This window comes from Rattus norvegicus, chromosome X (genome assembly GCF_021556685.1).
Source record: "Rattus norvegicus strain SHRSP/BbbUtx chromosome X, alternate assembly SHRSP_T2T, whole genome shotgun sequence".
Taxonomy (NCBI): Eukaryota; Metazoa; Chordata; class Mammalia; order Rodentia; family Muridae; genus Rattus; species Rattus norvegicus.
The window spans coordinates 45,204,518-45,223,502 of NC_141554.1; the positions used below are offsets into that span (position 1 = coordinate 45,204,518).

The 18,985-nt window shown below is 42.3% G+C and overlaps 1 protein-coding gene across 4 annotated transcripts in view; it reads left to right on the plus strand.

Annotated features, from left to right (window-relative positions):
• The first annotated feature begins 1,525 nt into the window (after window positions 1-1,525).
• Window positions 1,526-18,985, plus strand: part of Sms (spermine synthase) — a 53,236-nt gene continuing 35,776 nt past the window's right edge. The window contains exons 1-2 of one of the 4 annotated variants that reach the window (XM_087600318.1): window positions 1,526-1,667; window positions 8,338-8,410. Coding sequence is in view for 1 of the 4 variants with exons in the window: in NM_001033899.2 (NP_001029071.1) it covers window positions 1,619-1,667 (49 nt within the window). In the remaining 3 variants the exon portion in view is untranslated. 4 annotated transcript variants of the gene reach the window in all.

Here is an 18,985-nt window from a genome sequence, read left to right on the forward strand (position 1 = left end):
CAAAGTTCTTTACTGTCCTTATTTTGCATTTTGCAAGGTGAAGTGCAAGTTCTCGGGAGGATCTGTTTCAGCTGGGAGCCCATGGTCATCTGCACTGCTCCCCACAATCTACTGAGCAAGACCAGCTACATACTTTTCAGCCAAACCTCAACAGCTTCTGTTCAGAAATTCTCAAGAAATTCAAGAGGGTGGCAGCAGACAGTGAAGCCAAGTGAAGGCAGGTGGCTTACCCCAATGCTGGCATGGAATGAAGCACATGTCTTGCATGTGAAGCTTCACTACCCTTGCAACACTCAGGAGGACAGCTATGTTCCAGTGACTTGACTCCCGGAGAAAGGGAGAAAGAGGAGCTTGGGGTTGATACACTGGGACTGATGGAGGAGAGTGCAAATTAGGTTACAAAACCGAGGTCTTGGTCTCTAGAGAAGGAAATAAAAACAGATGACTATGGATAGGAACAAATTAGGACCACACTGAAAAGAGATACAGTTGTTGAAGAACAGTTATGAAGTCAGTGTTACATTTTTTGCAGAACAGGGACAAACTCAGCAAAACAAACAAATGAACAAATAAAAAGCATAAAAATCCTCCAATAAACCAAAAGTAAACCAAACCACCACTAGAAATGGTCTAAGAGAAAGCTAAACTTAATATTTTTGTGTTGTTGAGGAGACACAGCGTTCACTAATCTCAAATTTAACAACCATCACAGCAATTCCTGGTATCAGGAGGGACACAGGAACGCATACAATAATGGAGCCAATTTGTCCTGGAATTTTGCTCCTGCAATAAAGGATGGCTTTATTCCACAGGCAGTTTAGTTCTCTTTTGTCTCATCTTGTTGAATACTACTAATGGTCAAAAATAAGACCAAGGCTGTAGGCCATTGACAAAATAGAGGCACCGGGGAGGGGGAAGTCCTGTGGAAGAGGCTCTCAAATCTGCAACCTCCCTCTTCAGCCTTAGTCCTTGATTCTTTTCCATAATTTGCATGAAAATGTAGGCTACTTGAATGTCCCGAGCTTTCCATTCTGTTCTCAAATACTACCCCTTAGCAATAGAAACAATGCTAATAACCCCACTGGGGTTCACGTGCTTTTAAAGAAAAAGTCTGGCTTGTACTTTTAGACTACAGGGGTGGTAGCATTTTATTTTCTTCAAATGGTCAGGAAGCAACTGGGGTTTTTGCTTGGGAAGGAGGGGTAGGCATATAGGGAAGTGTATAGGGAGGCCCCCCGGAAGTCGCGCTGAGCAGTTTAAAGCTGAGGTGACCTCCTAACGGATGGCGAATGGCGGGAGAGCATGGCCAGAGCTTTAGCACAGGGCGCGGCCATTGGTGACGCATGCCAGGGAGCTGGCGCCCGCGATTCCACCATTAGCGAGGCCTCACACCCAGCATTTCAAGTTCGGGGCTGGAGGCGTCCCTGCTTCCTCCTCTAAGAGGCGGGTCCGCCCCGCCCCTGCGCCCCGGGTCGCTTGCTCGCGGCCCCGCCCACCTCCTGCTCCTGGCCTCCCCCGGCGCAGCGCACTCCCCGCCTGCCCGCAGCCTGACACGCCGCGCGGTCCCTCAGTCTCCCGCGATCGCCTCCCCAGGCATGGCACAGGGCCTCGCCACACTATGGCAGCAGCAAGGCACAGCACGCTCGACTTCACGCTCGGCGCCAAAGGTGAGGGCTCCGCTCGCCACCTGCATGGGGCGCCGCGGCGGCGGTGGCGGCAGAGGCAGTGCCGCGACCGTTCCCTCTGCGCCAGCGGGGCTTGAGGCCACAGGGCCAGGCTCCTCCGGGGCGCGCGCGGCAGGCTGAACAATGCGGGCGGCCGCGCGGCGCCTGCGTCTTCCCCGCTACTCTGCTGAGCATGCTGCCGGCCCTCGTGCACCAACAGAGGCCGCGCCGCGCCGCGCCCCCCACGGTCCCCTCCGCGTTTGGTCCTCCGCTGAGCCTGACCGCACTGCGGGGCCTGGGAGAGCCGCGTCGGTGTGTGCCAGCCGCACCGCCCTTCCGGGCCTGGAGCGTCGGTCCACGCGGGCTTGCCGCCCTCCACGCCCCGCTGTTGGGGGGATCCCTTTCAGGCTGTGGGGCGCGGCGGATCCCCGGTGGGGGCGGGTACCGGAGTGCCTTGGCTCCTTCGTTCGAGGCAGGACTGGCAAGAAAGGCCCGAGCGAGGGGTGTGCGCGGCGCGGGACTGCTGCCCAAGCCACCTTTTCCTGTTGTTGGCAGGCTGCTGAATTTCCCTCTTGGGTGTGTGTGTGTCGGGGGGTTCCCCTTAAGGGCAACGAGGGCTGAAGAAAGACCAGGACCACTCAGCGCTTGCAAGGTTCTTAGTCCATCTAGGAAGACGAAGAATCCTCTGAAAAGGGACCCAGCGGACAGAGAAAGGAAACGATTATTATTATTGGGGGGTGGGGAGGGATGAGATTTGGGCGCGGGAACTAGAGCCACCACCATCACCAGCACCCTTAATTCGGGAGGCTCAAATATTCGAGCCTGGTCCCAGCAGAAATGGTTGGGATTTATTGCGTGATGGAATTTTGGAGGGTAGCGGTGCACTGCTTGCTGGCTTCTTTCTTTGAGAGAATCGAGCATGGGCGCAGTGGGCGGGAATGATTGGGCCTTTAAACGTGCGACTGCGGCAGACTTTCACCAGATAATCCCACATGTAGTGTGTTGCCCCAGTCTCGCATTTTCTTTGGTTTCTCCGTTAATGGAACACTTGGTTTTCAGTCTGACTTTTCCGTCAGGATTTTTTAACCCTGACTTAATCGCTTTCTGAACTTCTGAGCACACACTTTGTAGTTTTTCCTCCAATCCTAAAAGATCCCGGAGAGCACAAGGTCAGTAAATGTAAAGACAAAAAAAAAAAAAAAAAATCTGGGGATTTGGAGCAAAACCTGGATTTCAGTCTGCCTTTTCTAATTGATTCTGTTCTGTGGGTGGTCATTTGGGGTTTATCTCTTAACGTTTTGGAGCCTCATCTTTTTTGGGGGAGAAAAAAGAAAGCAAAGGACAGTGCACACTTCATAGGGCATTTACTGTGTGCTAGTGAACTAGAGGATTGTTAGGTAAGCCAGTGTGCTTGGGTGGTCGGAATAGGGTTGAAAAAATAAAAGCATCACCGTTCACTTCGCTTGCTTCGCACTTAGGTGAGCATGGAACAAGGGAGACTGCTGGGAGAGAATCTCTAGATAAGGCGGCGGAGCTGGAGGAGTGTGAAAAGATCACAAAGGTTCTGTTAGCTCGGCAGCTTTCAGGGCTGATTGGTTAATGGGAGTTCTAGCACCTTGAGTTTAGCTGTGAGGGATGTGAAGAAACAACAAGGCCTCCTGCTGGAAAGGTGTGAATTTTGGGGATGTGTTCTTCAAGTAATCTCCACAGGGACTCTTTATCTCCTGCATCCCTTCTCCAGTAGGCTTGAGGGATGGATGGTGAGCTCAGCTTGGGTTCCGAAAAATTCTAGCCCTTGCACCGAAGAGTAAACCTTCTTCAGCTTAGTTTAAACATTGAGAATAAAGGGTGAGTGCACACTTAAAGCTCGAAGGAAGGCTCTTGAGAGGGTAAGTGGATCTTTTTGAGTCCGAGGCCAGCTTTGTCTGCAGATCGAGTTCCTGGACAGACAGGGCTGCATAAAGAAACTCTGTTTCGACCCGCCCCTCCTCTAAAAGAGACAAGCATTAGCTGTTAATGTTTTAACTCACACTTTGCTCCTAATTAAAAATAAGAAAACTGGAGTCAGGCGTACTGGCAGACCTTTAATCTCCGCACCCAGAGGCAGAGACAGTTGAATTGGATTTTATGATAGCTGAGTCTAGTATAATCTGGTTGGATCCTTTCTCAAAACAAAGAAGGAAGCTGTGAGGAGTTGGACATGAGGTGGCACAGGCCTGTGATCCCAATACCCTGGAGGCAGAGGCAGAGGCAGAGGCAGAGGCCTGAGTGTTCTAGAGCGTTCAAGGCCAGCCTGGACTATAGACTGAGATCTTATCTCAAAAACCTAATTTTACAAAGGAAAGCTTTGATGATACAGTGAACAATCTTGGAAAAAAAGACACCGTGTTCAGGTATATGTGTATGTATATATGTTTATGTATGTAAGATCTGGAATTCTTAAAGTGTCCTGTCGTTAAATGAAGATAGAGATGTCCTTCTTATTCAGATCCACATTTTGGAAATGGGGTGATTTGACCACATCACAAGGGTTTTTAAATTCCTTTCCTCTCCAATAAAGGAATGCTTGGTAAGGAATCCATGTGTGAGGTCTCTAAAAACATTTATTTGCATTGTTGATAGTGAGTCAAAAGGCATTACTCTTGGCATGGAAGTATTGGATGTGACTCAACGGTGAGTCAAATGGCTGTGGAGCTTGGATGCATGTTCTCCCCCTCTTGTTTGTCAGTAATCCTTTCGAATGGAGCAGTTCCATGATGTGATTTTAGTGGGATTCAACTTGAACTCCTTAGCAATGTTATTGTTTCACTTCCATCTAACCTAGTTACCAATGCAAACTACCTGCAACTCAACCACTTAGATAGCATTTATCATTGTGACTGACGAAGAAACCCAGAAAATTGTTTTTGCTAAGACAAATCTCCTCTTTGGTCATCCTGTAAGTGAAGTGTTGAACTCTGAGGAGTGTTGATCTCAGGAAACATGGAATTCTTTTTTTCAGCTCAAACTCAACTAGAATAAATTAGTCCCATGGTGTAGTTAGGTATCTTGGGACTGGTGGAAGGCATACTCTTGTTCAGGTCCCAGCCCCTAATCAAGACTCTGGGTGTATTGAGTAGAGTGTAGGGTTTTATGTTTTCTCCTTATTGGAGCAGTGTCTTGCTAGTCAGTTAGCTCTAAAGACTTCTGTTACTTATGGTTCTTTTTGTCTTCTCTTGAATATATCTGGGAGGTTGAATGATCTGTCTTGGACATACATAGGTCTGGTGGATAAATGCTAATAATAATTTTGTGATAAATGCTTATATGGGAGCCAGGCACAGCTTTCCTTTATAGTTATGAAGCTGGGTTGTGATTTTGGAAATATACTTGATGCCATTCATTTTGTCTTTGAGACCATTGATAATGGTTTTTTTGTAGGGAACTAGAAAGGCGTGTGTCATTCAGACTGACTTACACTTTCCTTTTGTAACAGAATCCTTGGTTAATATGAATAGAAGACTGCTTAATAGTCTTAGCTGAAATGATTTGGTGTCGTTTTTGCATCACTTTTTAGTGTGGTGTTAGGGATGAAACCTAGGGCCTTATGGAACCGAGACATAGGGTCTTATGTATGTGAATCAACCCTGTGTCACTGAGCCACATATCCAGCCCATAACAAACATTTTAAATGAATGAATTAATGCATTTGAATGGGGAAAATGCATACCTATATTTTTTCAATAACTGAAAATCAGTACTTTCTCCAGTTTGTGTTAACTACTGACTCCTACCCATTATAACCAATGAAATCATTTTATGCCATATACTTGAGCTGAAAATAGGGATTACTTAAATTGCAATTTTCAAAACACCCTACCCAAAATAACATGTGCTTCTTCTCCCCACCCCTTTCTCTGTTTTGGTTTTTGGAAACAGAATTTCTTCATGTAGCCCTGGTTGTCTTGGAATGCACTATGTAGGACAGGGATCTGCCTGCCTCTACCTCCTGAGTGCCGGGATTAAAGGTGTGATCACCAACCAACTGGGCCTAACATGAGCAACAGGATTGGTAAACATGGAGAATTTTAGACTATGGCAGAACAAAATCCCTATTTTTTTGTTTGACATAAAAAAATGATTTCATTAGTTATAACAGGTAGGAGTGGGTAGTCGACATAAGTGGGAGGAAGTGTTGATTTTCAGTTTTTGAAAAAAAATATAGATATGTATTTTTCCCCATTCAAATTGAAAGGCACTTTGGGTTGGATTTACTGGTCCCTTGTGAATCCCTAGATGCCAATAATAGAGTGTGGAATCCGCCCACACCTTTATTTTACTTACAGTGGCCTCTACAAGGTCCAGGTTCTGCTTTAAAGTATGCTTTTGAAGCATGCTTGTGTGACTTTGGCAGGCCTAGTCCACATTTGAAGTATTATTAAATTAGGCCCATTGAGGTTTCCAGATTTTGGGAGGGAGGAGGGGCTCATGCAGTGGAGGCTGGCCTTGAACCCAATATATTGAATGATGGGGATGACTCATCTATCTTTTTTGAAATTTTCAACCTTCCTATGAGATTACCTATCTTATTACAAGGCCTTTGCTGCTGTTCTAATTGCCAAACCCCTTAATTTTTAAGGTAGTGATTGCCAATTGGTATTTTTTCCGTGCCCCACAGTGTGAGGGAAATTTGGTGGTTTCTGAGGAAACAGGACTGGAGACTTCAGTTTACCTAGCATACATGAATCCTTGTGTTGATTACTTCCACTGGGCCTGTAATCCCAATACTTCGTTGGTGGAGCAAGAAGATTAGACTTTAAAAGCCATCTTTTACGACATTGTGAGTTCAGCCTGGGATACGGGAGATCCAGTCTCAAAATAACAAGGCTGTAGATATGCTCTAGCTACTCTGATAAACATGTTAAAGATAGCTAAAAAGGCCTGCTACAACCCAAAATGGCAGTATTGCCCATACAAGTAATTGGCCTAAGTTCTGGCTAAAGGCATTTCAATTATTCGTGAGATAAGCTATCAGCAAAACTCTTCTGGCCCTTTTATTTTGCATGTAAATTGCTACAGAAGGCTCCGCCTTCCCCCAAGGTGCTGGTTGTTTAGTGCTTGGGGATTACCTCTGGTCCAGCCTATGTAAATCTGTGGCTCTCCTAATTTGCCCTGGAACTACTTTGTGAAGGAACCATGCCTTCTTTTTTAAAATTGTAAAGCTTTAGCCACTTTGGATTGTATTTATCTATTTTCTGATTCACCAGCATCTCATTGTCCCCTCATGCTTTACATTTTCTCTTTCACAAAGGATCTGTGCCTTTTGGTTTTAACCTTGGAGCCTTGGGGGACGGATGAATGGGCAAGAAAGCTTTGGTCGTTCCACCCTGCACTGAAATTTCTTAAATGGTGTTTCTTAATTTGGCATTATAAACATCTTCCTTTGGTTACTTCTGATGCTGATAAAAAGTAGAAATGAAGCTTAATTCCAGCACACCGAGGCAGAAACTAGTGGATCTCTGGAATTCAGGGCCAACCTGGTCTATAGAGTTGGGTCTAGGATAGCCAGGGATGTTACACAGAGACTGGAAAATCCTGTCTTGAAAAGCAAACAAACAAACAAAAAGAAAACAGAAAAATGAATAAAAGAGTTCTTACTGCTTTTTTAAGAGATGCAGTCAGGCAGCTTGCAATTGCCTAGAACTCCAACTCTAGGGGATCTGACTCCCCCTTCTGGCCAATGTCTGTAAAGACATGGGATGAGAGCGAGGATGGTGAAGAAGATGATGATATAAAAGAACCCAACACTAAACAAAAGACATCCCCCCTCCCAACTGTATCAGAATACTCTGACACTCTGTCCCAACAAGCTCCTCTGCCTTGTCCTTGACTCTTCCTGAGAGCACCTGCTCAGTGCACTCAATTCACTGTTCATCTGTTTTCAGGCTTCTGTTTCTTGGCCACAGTCTCACCATTTGTCTCCATTGGCAGAAAGACTGGATCATTTGATTCCTTTTCTCATTTACAAAACATTCCTGGGTTCTCAGTACCTTGTGGATAAACATAAACTCATCCCAAAAGATCCATTCCTATCCAGTTATTGCTCTTACCACAGTCCCTGCCCCCCTAGCCTTTGACTTTGCCTTAATGGTTTGGGTATCAGATTTAAACAGCTTTGGAGGAAGACATTGATTCTACTTCGCTAGGTTTTCTACCATAAGTGAATTTTTATAGACTGCTTGGAAGAAGGCCATGATTAGAGTCTGCCTTTCTTTGGCATGCCCATTTGACTTGCTTTGTTGCATTTTTTTTTTTTAAATCTGCTTCTCTCTTCTGGATTTGTGGAAGATTCTTCATTGCATTGATCATGCTCAAGATGACTCCAGGCAAAATAATACCATTGCTGGAAATTTATTTTGTGGGCCTGCAATTAAAATTTTGATCAAAATATATTGTATGAAAATTTAAAAAATGTGTAAACCATAATGCTTCTATATAGCGTGGTTCTTACATGGTCTCTATTTCTTTGAACTGATGGAAGTAGCATATGGTGAAGTTAATTTGTACTTTATATGAAGACACCTATTAGCTTTCATTGGATGCTTTTCTCTAGTTTTAAATGCTTTGAGGGGATCACTTGCTGTGGAAAGTATATAACCAAGGCACTGACAGCCTCCTCTTCTACTCTCAATAGAGGAAAGGCACTTTTTCAAGTGACTGAAGCCTAGTGTGAGCCATTAGGAGAGGAGTTTCCAGTCGAATAACTGGTAAGCAATTTGTCTTGTTTGTTTTGAGAAAAGAGAGCCAGTGCTGGTTTTTGCGTTGGAGGAATTACCAGTTTGGAATCTTCTCATCTCCTCTGCATACAATTAAATCTGTATTTGAATTGGCAGCTCCTTCCTTAGGAGTTGAGGCTATGGCCCTGAGGCCTTTAGAAGCTTTGATCCTTGGTACTTTTGTTTTTGGACTTGCTATCTTGAAGATTAGTGATGCCAAACTTTAATTTAATTGCAACTCCCTAACCAGTCTACACTAACCTTTGTAGCTAAGACTTCATTTATTAAATTATTGGACATTGCAAGAGTGTGGTGGCATATACCTGTGATTTGCAGACAGTGGAGATTCTGAGGTAGGAGGATCCCAAGTTCATGTCAGGACTGGCCTAAATAGCAAGACATCATTAAAAAATACTGTCCTGTGGTTGTGTGTTTAAAAAATTTGTCCAATAAATATGGCTATTAGTGAATTGACTTTTTGGAGTCAATAATTATCCTGGGTGTTTAATCCACCATTTCACTACAATGGTAACCCAAACCTGTTGGTGAGCTGTCCAGCTCTAACCACCATTTCATGGTAGTCAATTACAAGCTTGCTTCTTATAAAAAGTGAAGGAAACTCTTCATAGTGCAAACCAGGTATGTAAACCATGCACAAATGCTCTTTTAATTCCTCAACAACTAGGCAATTTCCCAGATCTCAGGAAAACAATTCTGCTGCCTTGCAGTGTGATGGGCCTCCTGGATTTCATTAAAACAATAGTGTCATCTGTCTTCTTGGAGAAGTCACTAAGGAAGAGGCTTGATACTAGTAATCAAGCCCCGAACCCAAAGGGACCAATAGCTTTTCTAGATTCACTGAGATGGCTTAACTGGGTAGTTTAACAAATGCATCTTTAATGCTTTCCTCTCTATAAGAGCATTAATGATATCAAAATCGCACAATATTGTGCTGTTGGGTGGGATAATCAATAAAATGCTTGGAAGGGTGTCAAGTTATACATAAAATACTTCACACTAATTACAATATTTAGGACTAAATACTTTGGAACTGTGCCAGCTGTTAAAGGCTCTCAGGTAGATAAAGAAATTACAAATTTAGCTTACTCAAGAGATTTGGAAAGTTCTGGCAACGGAGTAAGTTGGCTTGTGAGTTGAACCCAGGTCTTTATTTAAAGCCCCTGTCCCATGCTTTTGGTTAACATAGTTAGTGTTTTTATGACCAAATTATTTTTACCCTAGAGTGGAAATTCTCTAGTTAGAATCCTGAGACATGTCCTGGTGTTGCTTTACTTATATTCAATTCTGTCTTCCAGGAATACAGATAGGTCTTAGTGTTCAAACAAGGCTTAGTGATGTGCCTGTGCACGGGCCTTCCAGATTTTTCTATTGGCCTTAGAAAATAGAGTTGAATGTAAAGGTTTCTGAAATGTAGTTCAATAAAAAATAATAATAAAAACCTTTAAAAATATTTTCAGGACTGATGCCTTGGATCAGCCTTTTGGAAACTACCTTTTATTAAGCAGCATGTTTTATAATGGCACTTAATGTTGAAGCTTTGAAAAGCATCATACTAAAGCTTAAGTGCCTCAGTTTTGGTTTTGAGGTGTTGGCAATGGGGATCGGAGGCCTTCCTGTACAAATGTGTGCTGTTTCCAGCTCTGGTTTGTCTAGTCTGAAGCTTTGGTGGCTTTGGTGTTACAAGAAAGAGCTTGCCATCAACTTAAAACTCCTTTTGGTATGAGGTATAAAAATATGGTAAGATTTAACAAAATAACTGGGTTGGTGAGATGGCTGAGCTGGTACAATCCCTGAAACCCACATGATAGGAGAGAATCAGCTCCCTCAAATCGTCCTCTCATGTCTACAAGTGAGCCTACTCACAAACATATCTGTGTGATGGCAAAAATCTTTATTTTTGAAACTGTCCCTTAGGAAACCTCCTCTACAGCACAATTAGCAAAATTCACATTTGGGTGCGGTCCTTCACAGTGGACCTCCAAGTGCCTTCCTCAGAGCTTAGAAGGCTAGGGAAATGCAAATGCCGTGGGAGAACAGTAGAGAGAAGACAAAGGACACAACAAGTCAAAACAGTCTAAACATAAACAGAGCCATATGCTGTGACAAATTCCAGATGGGAAAAGGGCCATGTGAGGGGGCCTGAGAACCTGAACTTCAAAATGTTTCCAGATGAATCAAACAACCTTACTGGTTCTCTGGGACCTCAAGGTAGAGGAATATGGGAACATTTTCTGTAAGGGGCCATATAGTAAAGCGTTCAGGTGGTGCAGGCCACTCAGGCCCCAAGTTCCAGGTTCTCAAAGCACCTTTACCCACAATTTATAACTCTTTAAAAATGCTTAGCTGGACGGTCAGATTAGAGCAGAGCAGCTAAGCAGGATTTGGCCCAAGGACTTTAATTTGCTGACCTCTGGGTCTAAGGTCTTTTCTAGCTCCAAAGTCTTAATCAACAAGGACATTTAGCTCTAATTTGACAGTTCTGAATTTCTAGAAGTGACTTCTTAGAACTTAAGCCTCAAATAACACAACCATAATTTCCTGTATTTAAGTCAGCAACTTATTAATTAAATGCTGTAGGAAAACATCAGTCACCTAAGATGCTTGCTTTTTATGGAGTATGTAGAAGTAACACTTGCAACTAGTGAAAACCATCTCATGATAGAGAATATTTACGGGGAACGGTTTCCATTTTAAAGTCTTAAATCACCAATTTTTCCCACTTTACGGAAAAAAAAAACGATAGGCTGGGAGGAAATTTTTAAAAAGCTGCTTCAGTAAAAAAATAAATTAGGGAAATGACAGACCAACAAGGGTGGCAAAGAAAAGTCAGAAAGCCTACACTAGGAAAGTACTAGGTAAAAGGAAACCAATCAACCTACCAACAAAAAACATAGAAGTCCCCACAGGCACTATAATAGGGAAATACTACCTGATACACATCTGACAGCTTACAGAAGAAATGGACATATTCCAGCAACACTAACTCACAGCTTACTCAGTCTGAAAAGGCCATTCATTATCTTAACTGTACAACTAAGGAAAACTTAATTTGTAGTGTGAAAATTCCAAGGGCAGATGAGATGGCCCAGCAAGTGAAGTCATTTGCCACCAAGCCTGAATACCCATCTTCCATTCCTGAGGAATCACATAGTAGAAAACAGTTCCAAGATATTGTCTTTTGACCTCTGCATGTGCTTATCCCCCTCTGACATAAATACATAGATAAATGTAATTTAAAACTATTTTTAAGAATACCAAGGAAATCTTGAAGCTTCAAGGACTCACTAAAGAGTTCTAACAGACATTCAAAGAAAACTAACAGTTGCCATATTCTCTTTTAGAAGACAGCAGAGAAGAGAAGGCCTCACAAATTTATGAAGCCAGCAATATTCTAATACCAAAAGCAGAAAAAGATACTCCAAAACTGGTAGGCAAATCCTTAACAAATAATATTCAGCAATTTAGAAAAACAATTACATGGTCATCTAGGTATATAAGAATGCTTCAATAATTCAAAAAAGAAACTATCAGTAACAAGAAATCTGATCCACTATATTGATAGGCCAAAAGAAAACTTCACAATCATACTGAATGAGGGCAAAAAAAGTAATTTGATAAAATTTTACACCTATTGAAGATGAAAGGATAGAGAAATGAAGCTAACTTCTTCAACTCATTAAAGGGCATCTACAAAGACTACTTGGCAGCAAAGAGTGAATCGATTCCCTTAAGGGGAGTAAGGCATAACATTCTCATCACTGCCAGCAAACCCAGCAATGAAGTAGTCTGTTCAGCAAGGCACACAGAGGCTAACAGCTTTCATAAGGTAAAGCAGTTAGTGAGTGGTAGATTGACGATTCAGACATAAATAAGTAGGTGGGCTCTAAAACACATTGTATTTATTTTTATGTATGAGGGCAGAACTGTGTCTTGGCATGTGTAGAATGTATATCAAGACCAGCGGAGCCCTCCAGGAAATCTGTTGTCTTTTACCATGTGGATTCTGGGAACAACTCAAATTATCAAGCTAGGCAGCAGCAAGCGTCTTTTACCCTTACACTAGTGGTTCTCAGCAAGTGGGTCTCCTTCTTTGGTTGTCAAACAAACCTTTCACAGGGATTGCATATTAGATATCCTGCATATCACATAGTAACGTGATTTATAACAGTAGCAAAATATAGTCACGAAGTCTCAACAAAAAAATTTTATGGTTGTAGGGTCACTACAGCATGAGGAACTGCATTAAAGGGTTGTATCATTAGGAAGGTTGAGAAGCACTGCTCTAATAACTCATACCAACTATTTGTCTTACCACAAAATGAATAGCAGGTTTTACCAAAATCTCCATTCGTATTCTTTTTATAAAAAGTTCACTTTTTTTTTTAAAACAAATATGGTTGTTTCCACCTGCATTTTATATCTGTGCAATGTATGCTTGCAGTGCTCTGAGAGGCCAGATGAGGACATTTGATCCCCTGGTTACCAAGCCAGCCCAGTCATTAAATGGGTTCTCCAGGGAGGGAGCAAGGATTAAAAAGAAAAAGACAATTAGGCAACAGGGTAGCACGACCTCAGGCAGTTCTGAAGCTGAAGCGGGCTTATTTTTCTCCAGTCTGCTTTTATACCATTCTAGGTACATGCAAAGAATAAAGTCAGTTCTAGGTCAAGGAACAACAGTATGATAAACAAATAGTCAAGGAACAAACTAGGCAATAAGGAAAGTATTCAGGGTCTTGTCAAGATGATCAAGGTCTTGAGCCTGCTTCTGGGTCCTAGCCCAATATCAAATCCCTGCCCAATTTCTAGATGTGGCCTCAAGAACTCTGCAACTCTGGAACTGAAGTTATAGTTATAGCCTATAGCTGTCACATGGTTACTGGGAACTAAACCCCAGGTCTTATTTCTCCACCCACCCCCAGACTTTTTAAGAATTAAAACAATTTCAAGCATAACACCATAGATGTACTAATGTGTATGGGAAATAAAAGATCAGAGGTGCTAACCCTAGATAAGGAACTATACATAACTAAGGAATTATGAGAGCAGGAGAAATAGTTTTCCCCAGAGAAGAGCACACCAATTGGTTATCCAGTACCAAATGGTTAGCCCTGAAAGCATCCATACAAATATACAAATAACATCATACAGACTGAGCAGGTTTTACTTTTTAGGGGTGTGTGTCTGTCTGTATGGATGTAATAATAAATAAGGAAAGAAGTCAAGAATTTACAAGAGAGCCATGGACAAGATGGAGGACTTCATGGGAGGGCTTAGGGAAAGGAAGGGGGAGAGGGAAATGGCTTAATTATAATCTCAAAATTTATTTAAAAATAAAAAGTAATTTTTACATTTTTAAGTGTGTGTGTGTGTGTGTGTGTGTGTGTGTGTGTGTGTGTGTGTGTGTTTCCAAACCAAAGAGACCTTAGAATTGTGTGCTAAATTATATATTTCTTACCTTCTAAGGTAGGTATATTATGGGAAAGTAATAGGAGCTGGGCTCATGTTTCCTTGGAAATGTCCCTTTAACTGTTTCCTGTTGTAATAGAAATGGGACAGCCAGGCAGAGAAATTATCAGCCATTTCTGTTATGTTATAGCTTGTTGTGTTGTGAATTTTAAGAAATAGCCATTGTCGCTGGTACTTCAAAACTTTCCATCTGGCCATTCTTAATTCGTGCTTGCTTAAAAGGTGTCTGGGTGTTATTTCTGTGTTGGTATTGCATGACTGTTAGTCTGATTTCAGTGTGTCTTTTTTTTTTTTTTCTTTCCGAAGTTAATTGTTCTTGGTTGTGTTCTTTATGAACATCAGAAACCATAATACGAAGTAAGCCTGACCTAAAAGTGCTGATCTCATTGTCCTGGTCTGCATTTTATAAGCCATACATCTCCTCTCTGATAAACAGTAGCCTAAAACTGTGGCTACAGGAGCGTCTACAGTGTCAACAGCCCTGTGGTCCCTTCACACTGTCCGCAGAGCTCAGCAGACTGCCATTTACTGTTGCATGAGGAAAAGGGATGGGGTAGAACACTACCTACGCTGTAGGCTCTTTACCTGGTGTCTGTCTGGTGCCAGAACCTAATGGGGATTTGTGTTAGACGGACTTTGTAGGTCTTACCTTCATTCTCTCCAAGTAAACAGGAATAGGAAGGCTCAGCTCATTTCTCTGGGTTTATTATGACTGACCTCTTTTATTAAGTTATGAGTCACATGGTAACAGAAGGAGGCATAGGAATCCCTTGAAGCTAGAATTATATAGTGATGGTAAGTTGCTTGATGTGGGTGCTGGGAACTAAATCCAGGTCATCTGGAAGAGTATCAACAGATGATCTTAAGCACTGGGCTATCTTTCCAGCATAGAATAGGTAGTTAGTCTTCACATGGGCCCACAAGATAACTAAAAACAAGATGAAAGCCTAGCACTGCTGTCTTCATTTTGTGTCCTGGATTTTTTTTTAACTTTAGGTAAGACTCCTGCTTTATTCTGCTAAGGCATGGTAATCACTAAGGAGTATCTGTCTACCTATCCTATCCATGCCCCTTTAAGGCTGTGGAGAGCCACTGATGTAAGCCTGCGGTTACCCTAGATTATTAGAACAATAAGGCCTTGTAGGCCAAGCTTAGCCTGTTGGAATTGCTTGGGTCAAGTGTCTTTGCTCCCATTAAATCTCCAGTTGTAACTTGATATATGGCTTTCTGACTATATGGTAGTTTTCAATAGAATATTCACAGAGTTCTGTGACCATCACGGTGGTCAGTTTTAGAACATTTCCATTGCCTTAGAAAGAAACCAGTTACTTTTTAGCCATCATCCCAGTTCCTCCTTTATCATTCATTCCTCCCAGCCTCTGGTAGCTGCTAATATACTTTCTGTCTTTTGGAGTGAGCCTTTATGACCACTTTATATAAATAGAATGGTATGCTCTGTAGTCCCTTGTATCTGGTTTCTTTCTTTCAGTACGCTTTTGAGATCCATCCATGTTGAATGTAGCATGTATCTGTACTTTGTTTCATTTATGGCTGAAAACAGCCCTCAGTATAGACATAGCATACTTGTTCGTTTATAACTTTGCTTATCCACTAATAACTTGGTGGACATTTGAGTTGTTTCTCTGCTTTTGGCTATTACGAGTCATGTTGCATCAAATATTCATATCTGTCCCTGTTTGGGGTGATTAAGTGTCATGCAGCTGTTGGTGGGGGAGAAGTTTACACACATGCAAGCGAGTTCAGCCCTTGCTGGTTTCCCAGAGAACTCCAGTTCAGTTCCATTTCATGGAGCTTAAATGGCTTGAACCCTCCTGTTGGAGAGCAGTTTTTTTGGTGGTGTGCAATCCCAAGGCTTCATAACCAAAAATATGCTTGTCCAGAATAGAAAGTCACCACCACCACCCCATTTCAGAAGCCAGATGCTGTGTGAATATCAGAGCCGAAAACTGCAGACAAAAAGAAAAGATCCAATTCCTTCCTCTTACAGAGGAGACTTGTAAGACTGCCCATAGGGTGATGACTCAGTTGGCTGAGGATTTCCATGCCTCTGCATGACTAACAGGATTTGTTCACAAGACACAGTTGGAATTTTACACCTTTAGATATTTCTCATGTCATTCAATGTGTCCATGGCTATAGTTTTCCTAAGAGTACTCTCTGAACTTAAAGTTTAGAGCCATACATCAAGTCCCAAATAGCGGAATAGGAATAGGCTCCTCTCCACCATGTGTTAGAATCACCAAATTCCCCAGGGCAGGCATCCAATAGACTCAAATTTGATAAGACCTATTTTGTCCATAAAAGGTAAAGGAGAACCAGGTCTGTAACGTTTCCTGTCTTTATCAGCATCTTGGGTTTTTCGTCATTATGTCTCTTTAGGCTCCAAAGGTCTAGAGCTAACCTGTAGCTTACCCTATGGCAGCTCAAGCAGCTGATCTTTTTTATGGTTCAGGAAGTTAGGTTTTTAAGTAAGATGGGAGTTTGCCTGGGGCAGAGGCTGTCTGGAGGTTTGTTGGAAAAGGTTGGTGGGGGACCATTTTGGAAACATCTTAAAATGGTCAGTGGTATCCCTTACTAGAAATATTTGAGTTCAGAAGTGTTTCAGATTATACCTGAAATGTTTTTTCTTATTTTTTAAATTTACGTATTTGCTAATGGGATACAAGTTTAAGTACAATATTTATATATGGTCCTATAGCTATTTCCTTATTTGTGTTTCATATACAGTTTACATACAGCCTGAATTTAGTAGTATAATTTCATAAAATATTTTGAGAATACTTAAAGTTTGACCTGTCACCTGAGGTCAAATGCTGAAACATCTGCTTGTTAGTGTCATGTCAGTGCTCTAAAACTGTCCCATTTTGGAAGAGTTTGAATATTAGATTTAGAGATTACAGAGCCTCATCCTGCGTAAGGAGAAGACATGTCATGAGCCTGATTGTGACTTCAGATTGGAACTATGTGGAGAGTTGTCCAGGAGGTGGAGTCCAGTAGCACAGATAGGTTTGGCCTTCAGTCATCTGGAGCGAGGGTCAGAGGAGGAGGTTCTTAAAGAGAGTCCTGTAAATGGATGCCTGGTAGAAAATGAGGCAGGGAGAGATGACAGCCCCTTCTCGATTCCCAAGACTATATACATACGTGTGTACATACATGTATGTGTGAAGGCCAGCGGTTACCCTTGTAATTAATATATGTCATTCTTCAGGTTGTGTTCCTTTTTTTTTTTCCTTTCTTTTTGAGACAGTCTGTCACTGGCCTGGGGCTCATGTTAGGCTGATTGGCTGGTGAGCCCCAATTATCTTCCTAGCTCTACCTTTACCCCCAGCACTGTGATTTTAAGTGTGTTCCTCCATGCCTAACTTTTATTTTTAAACATTGGTTCTGGGGACTGTACTCATTTTTTTTTTTTGGTTCTTTTTTTTCGGAGCTGGGGACCGAACCCAGGGCCTTGCGCTTCCTAGGTAAGCGCTCTACCACTGAGCTAAATCCCCAGCTCCAACTGTACTCATTCTTGTATAGCAGGCAACTATATAACTGAGTTCTCTCCCTAGCCTGACACTGACATATAAGCATCTAGGCCTCTATTCCTTTCTCTCCTCCATTCCTATTGTGCTGTTACCCCTTTTTCCTTCCTCCCTTCCTTCCTTCTTCCCTTCCTTCCTTCCTCCCTCCCTCCCTCCCTCCCTCCCTCCCTCCCTCTCTCCTCCTCTTTTTCTTTTTTTTTGGTAGTGATGGTGTACGTGGACCATGTGATTCACTGTAAGTTATTGTCAAGTAAATTCAGGTAGCAACTTGGAAATGGGGCATTGCATTGTTCATTAGACAAAGGACACATTTTACCCTGGTAATGGTCACTGCATTTTGGTGCCTTCGAAAGCTCCTTAGCCATAATTCAGGGGTATTATATATCCCTACTTTCTTGCCCAGCCATTGCAATGAGTTTTCTTTTTCTTTTTTGTTAACATTTTATTTTTTAATTGCTTTTGTGTATAAATGTTTTGCTTGCACATGTACCTTCAAGGTGCCTATAGACTAGAAGAGGGTATCAGATCCCCTGGAATTAGGGTTACATACAGATGGTTATGTGGGAGCTGGGAGTTGAACCTGGGTCCTCTGCAAGAACAGTAACTCTTAACCCCTGAGCTGTCTCAACATTCCCCACAATGAGTTTTCTAAGAATTGCCGAGGAGCAGTTTACTGGCCTACTTTGGATTACTTTGTCTACTTCAAAGTACATCTATCAGTCAGGGGGTGATGGTACATGCTTTTAATCCTAGCACTCTGCAGATTTATAACATTATTTGGTGGAGTTTCTCATAAAACGCTTGGATCTCTGCCACACTGTAAGAAAGTAGTAGGGAGGCAGAGACAGGTGGATCTCCATCTCTGAGTTTGAGGCCAGCTTGGTTCTATGGAGCTGTATCCAGAATAGCTAGGGTCACACAGAGAAACCCTGTCTTGAAAAACAAAAACAAAAAAGAAAGCAAAGAAGCAAACAAACAAAAGAAAGAAAAAGTCTTAAGCCCGTTGGTAGCATATACCATTAATTCCAGCATTTGGGAGGCAGAGGCAGAGCGATCTATGAGTCCAAAGGCCAGCCTGGTGGTCTGAAGAGTAAGTTCCAGCACACTCAGGGCTACACAGAGAAACCCTGCCTTAAAACAAAACAAACAAAAAGTACATTTATCTCTTAGCTCTCAGATCTTCTTAACATTTTCTCCTATTTTGTTTTGTTAAGTTTGGGTACACTTCCATCTCATTTAACCATGTATAGAGTACCTAGTAGTTCTCAAAAGGGTTACTCCTCTTTCTCCCACTTTTTGAACTCGGGCCAGCTGGGCACTTTTTGCTTGGACAAGGGGAAGTGCATCCTTAACATCTGTTAGGACTAAAGTCCTGAAAAATGGGCAAGTTAACCCTTCACACATTGTCACTCCCATCCCTAGTTTGAGTATTGAGGAATGCTGATAGAGCAAACCCTTTTGAGGTTCAAGTTACATTTTGTGTACTAGACAGAGATGAAGATTAGGTTTTCAATAATTGTAAAGCATTTTT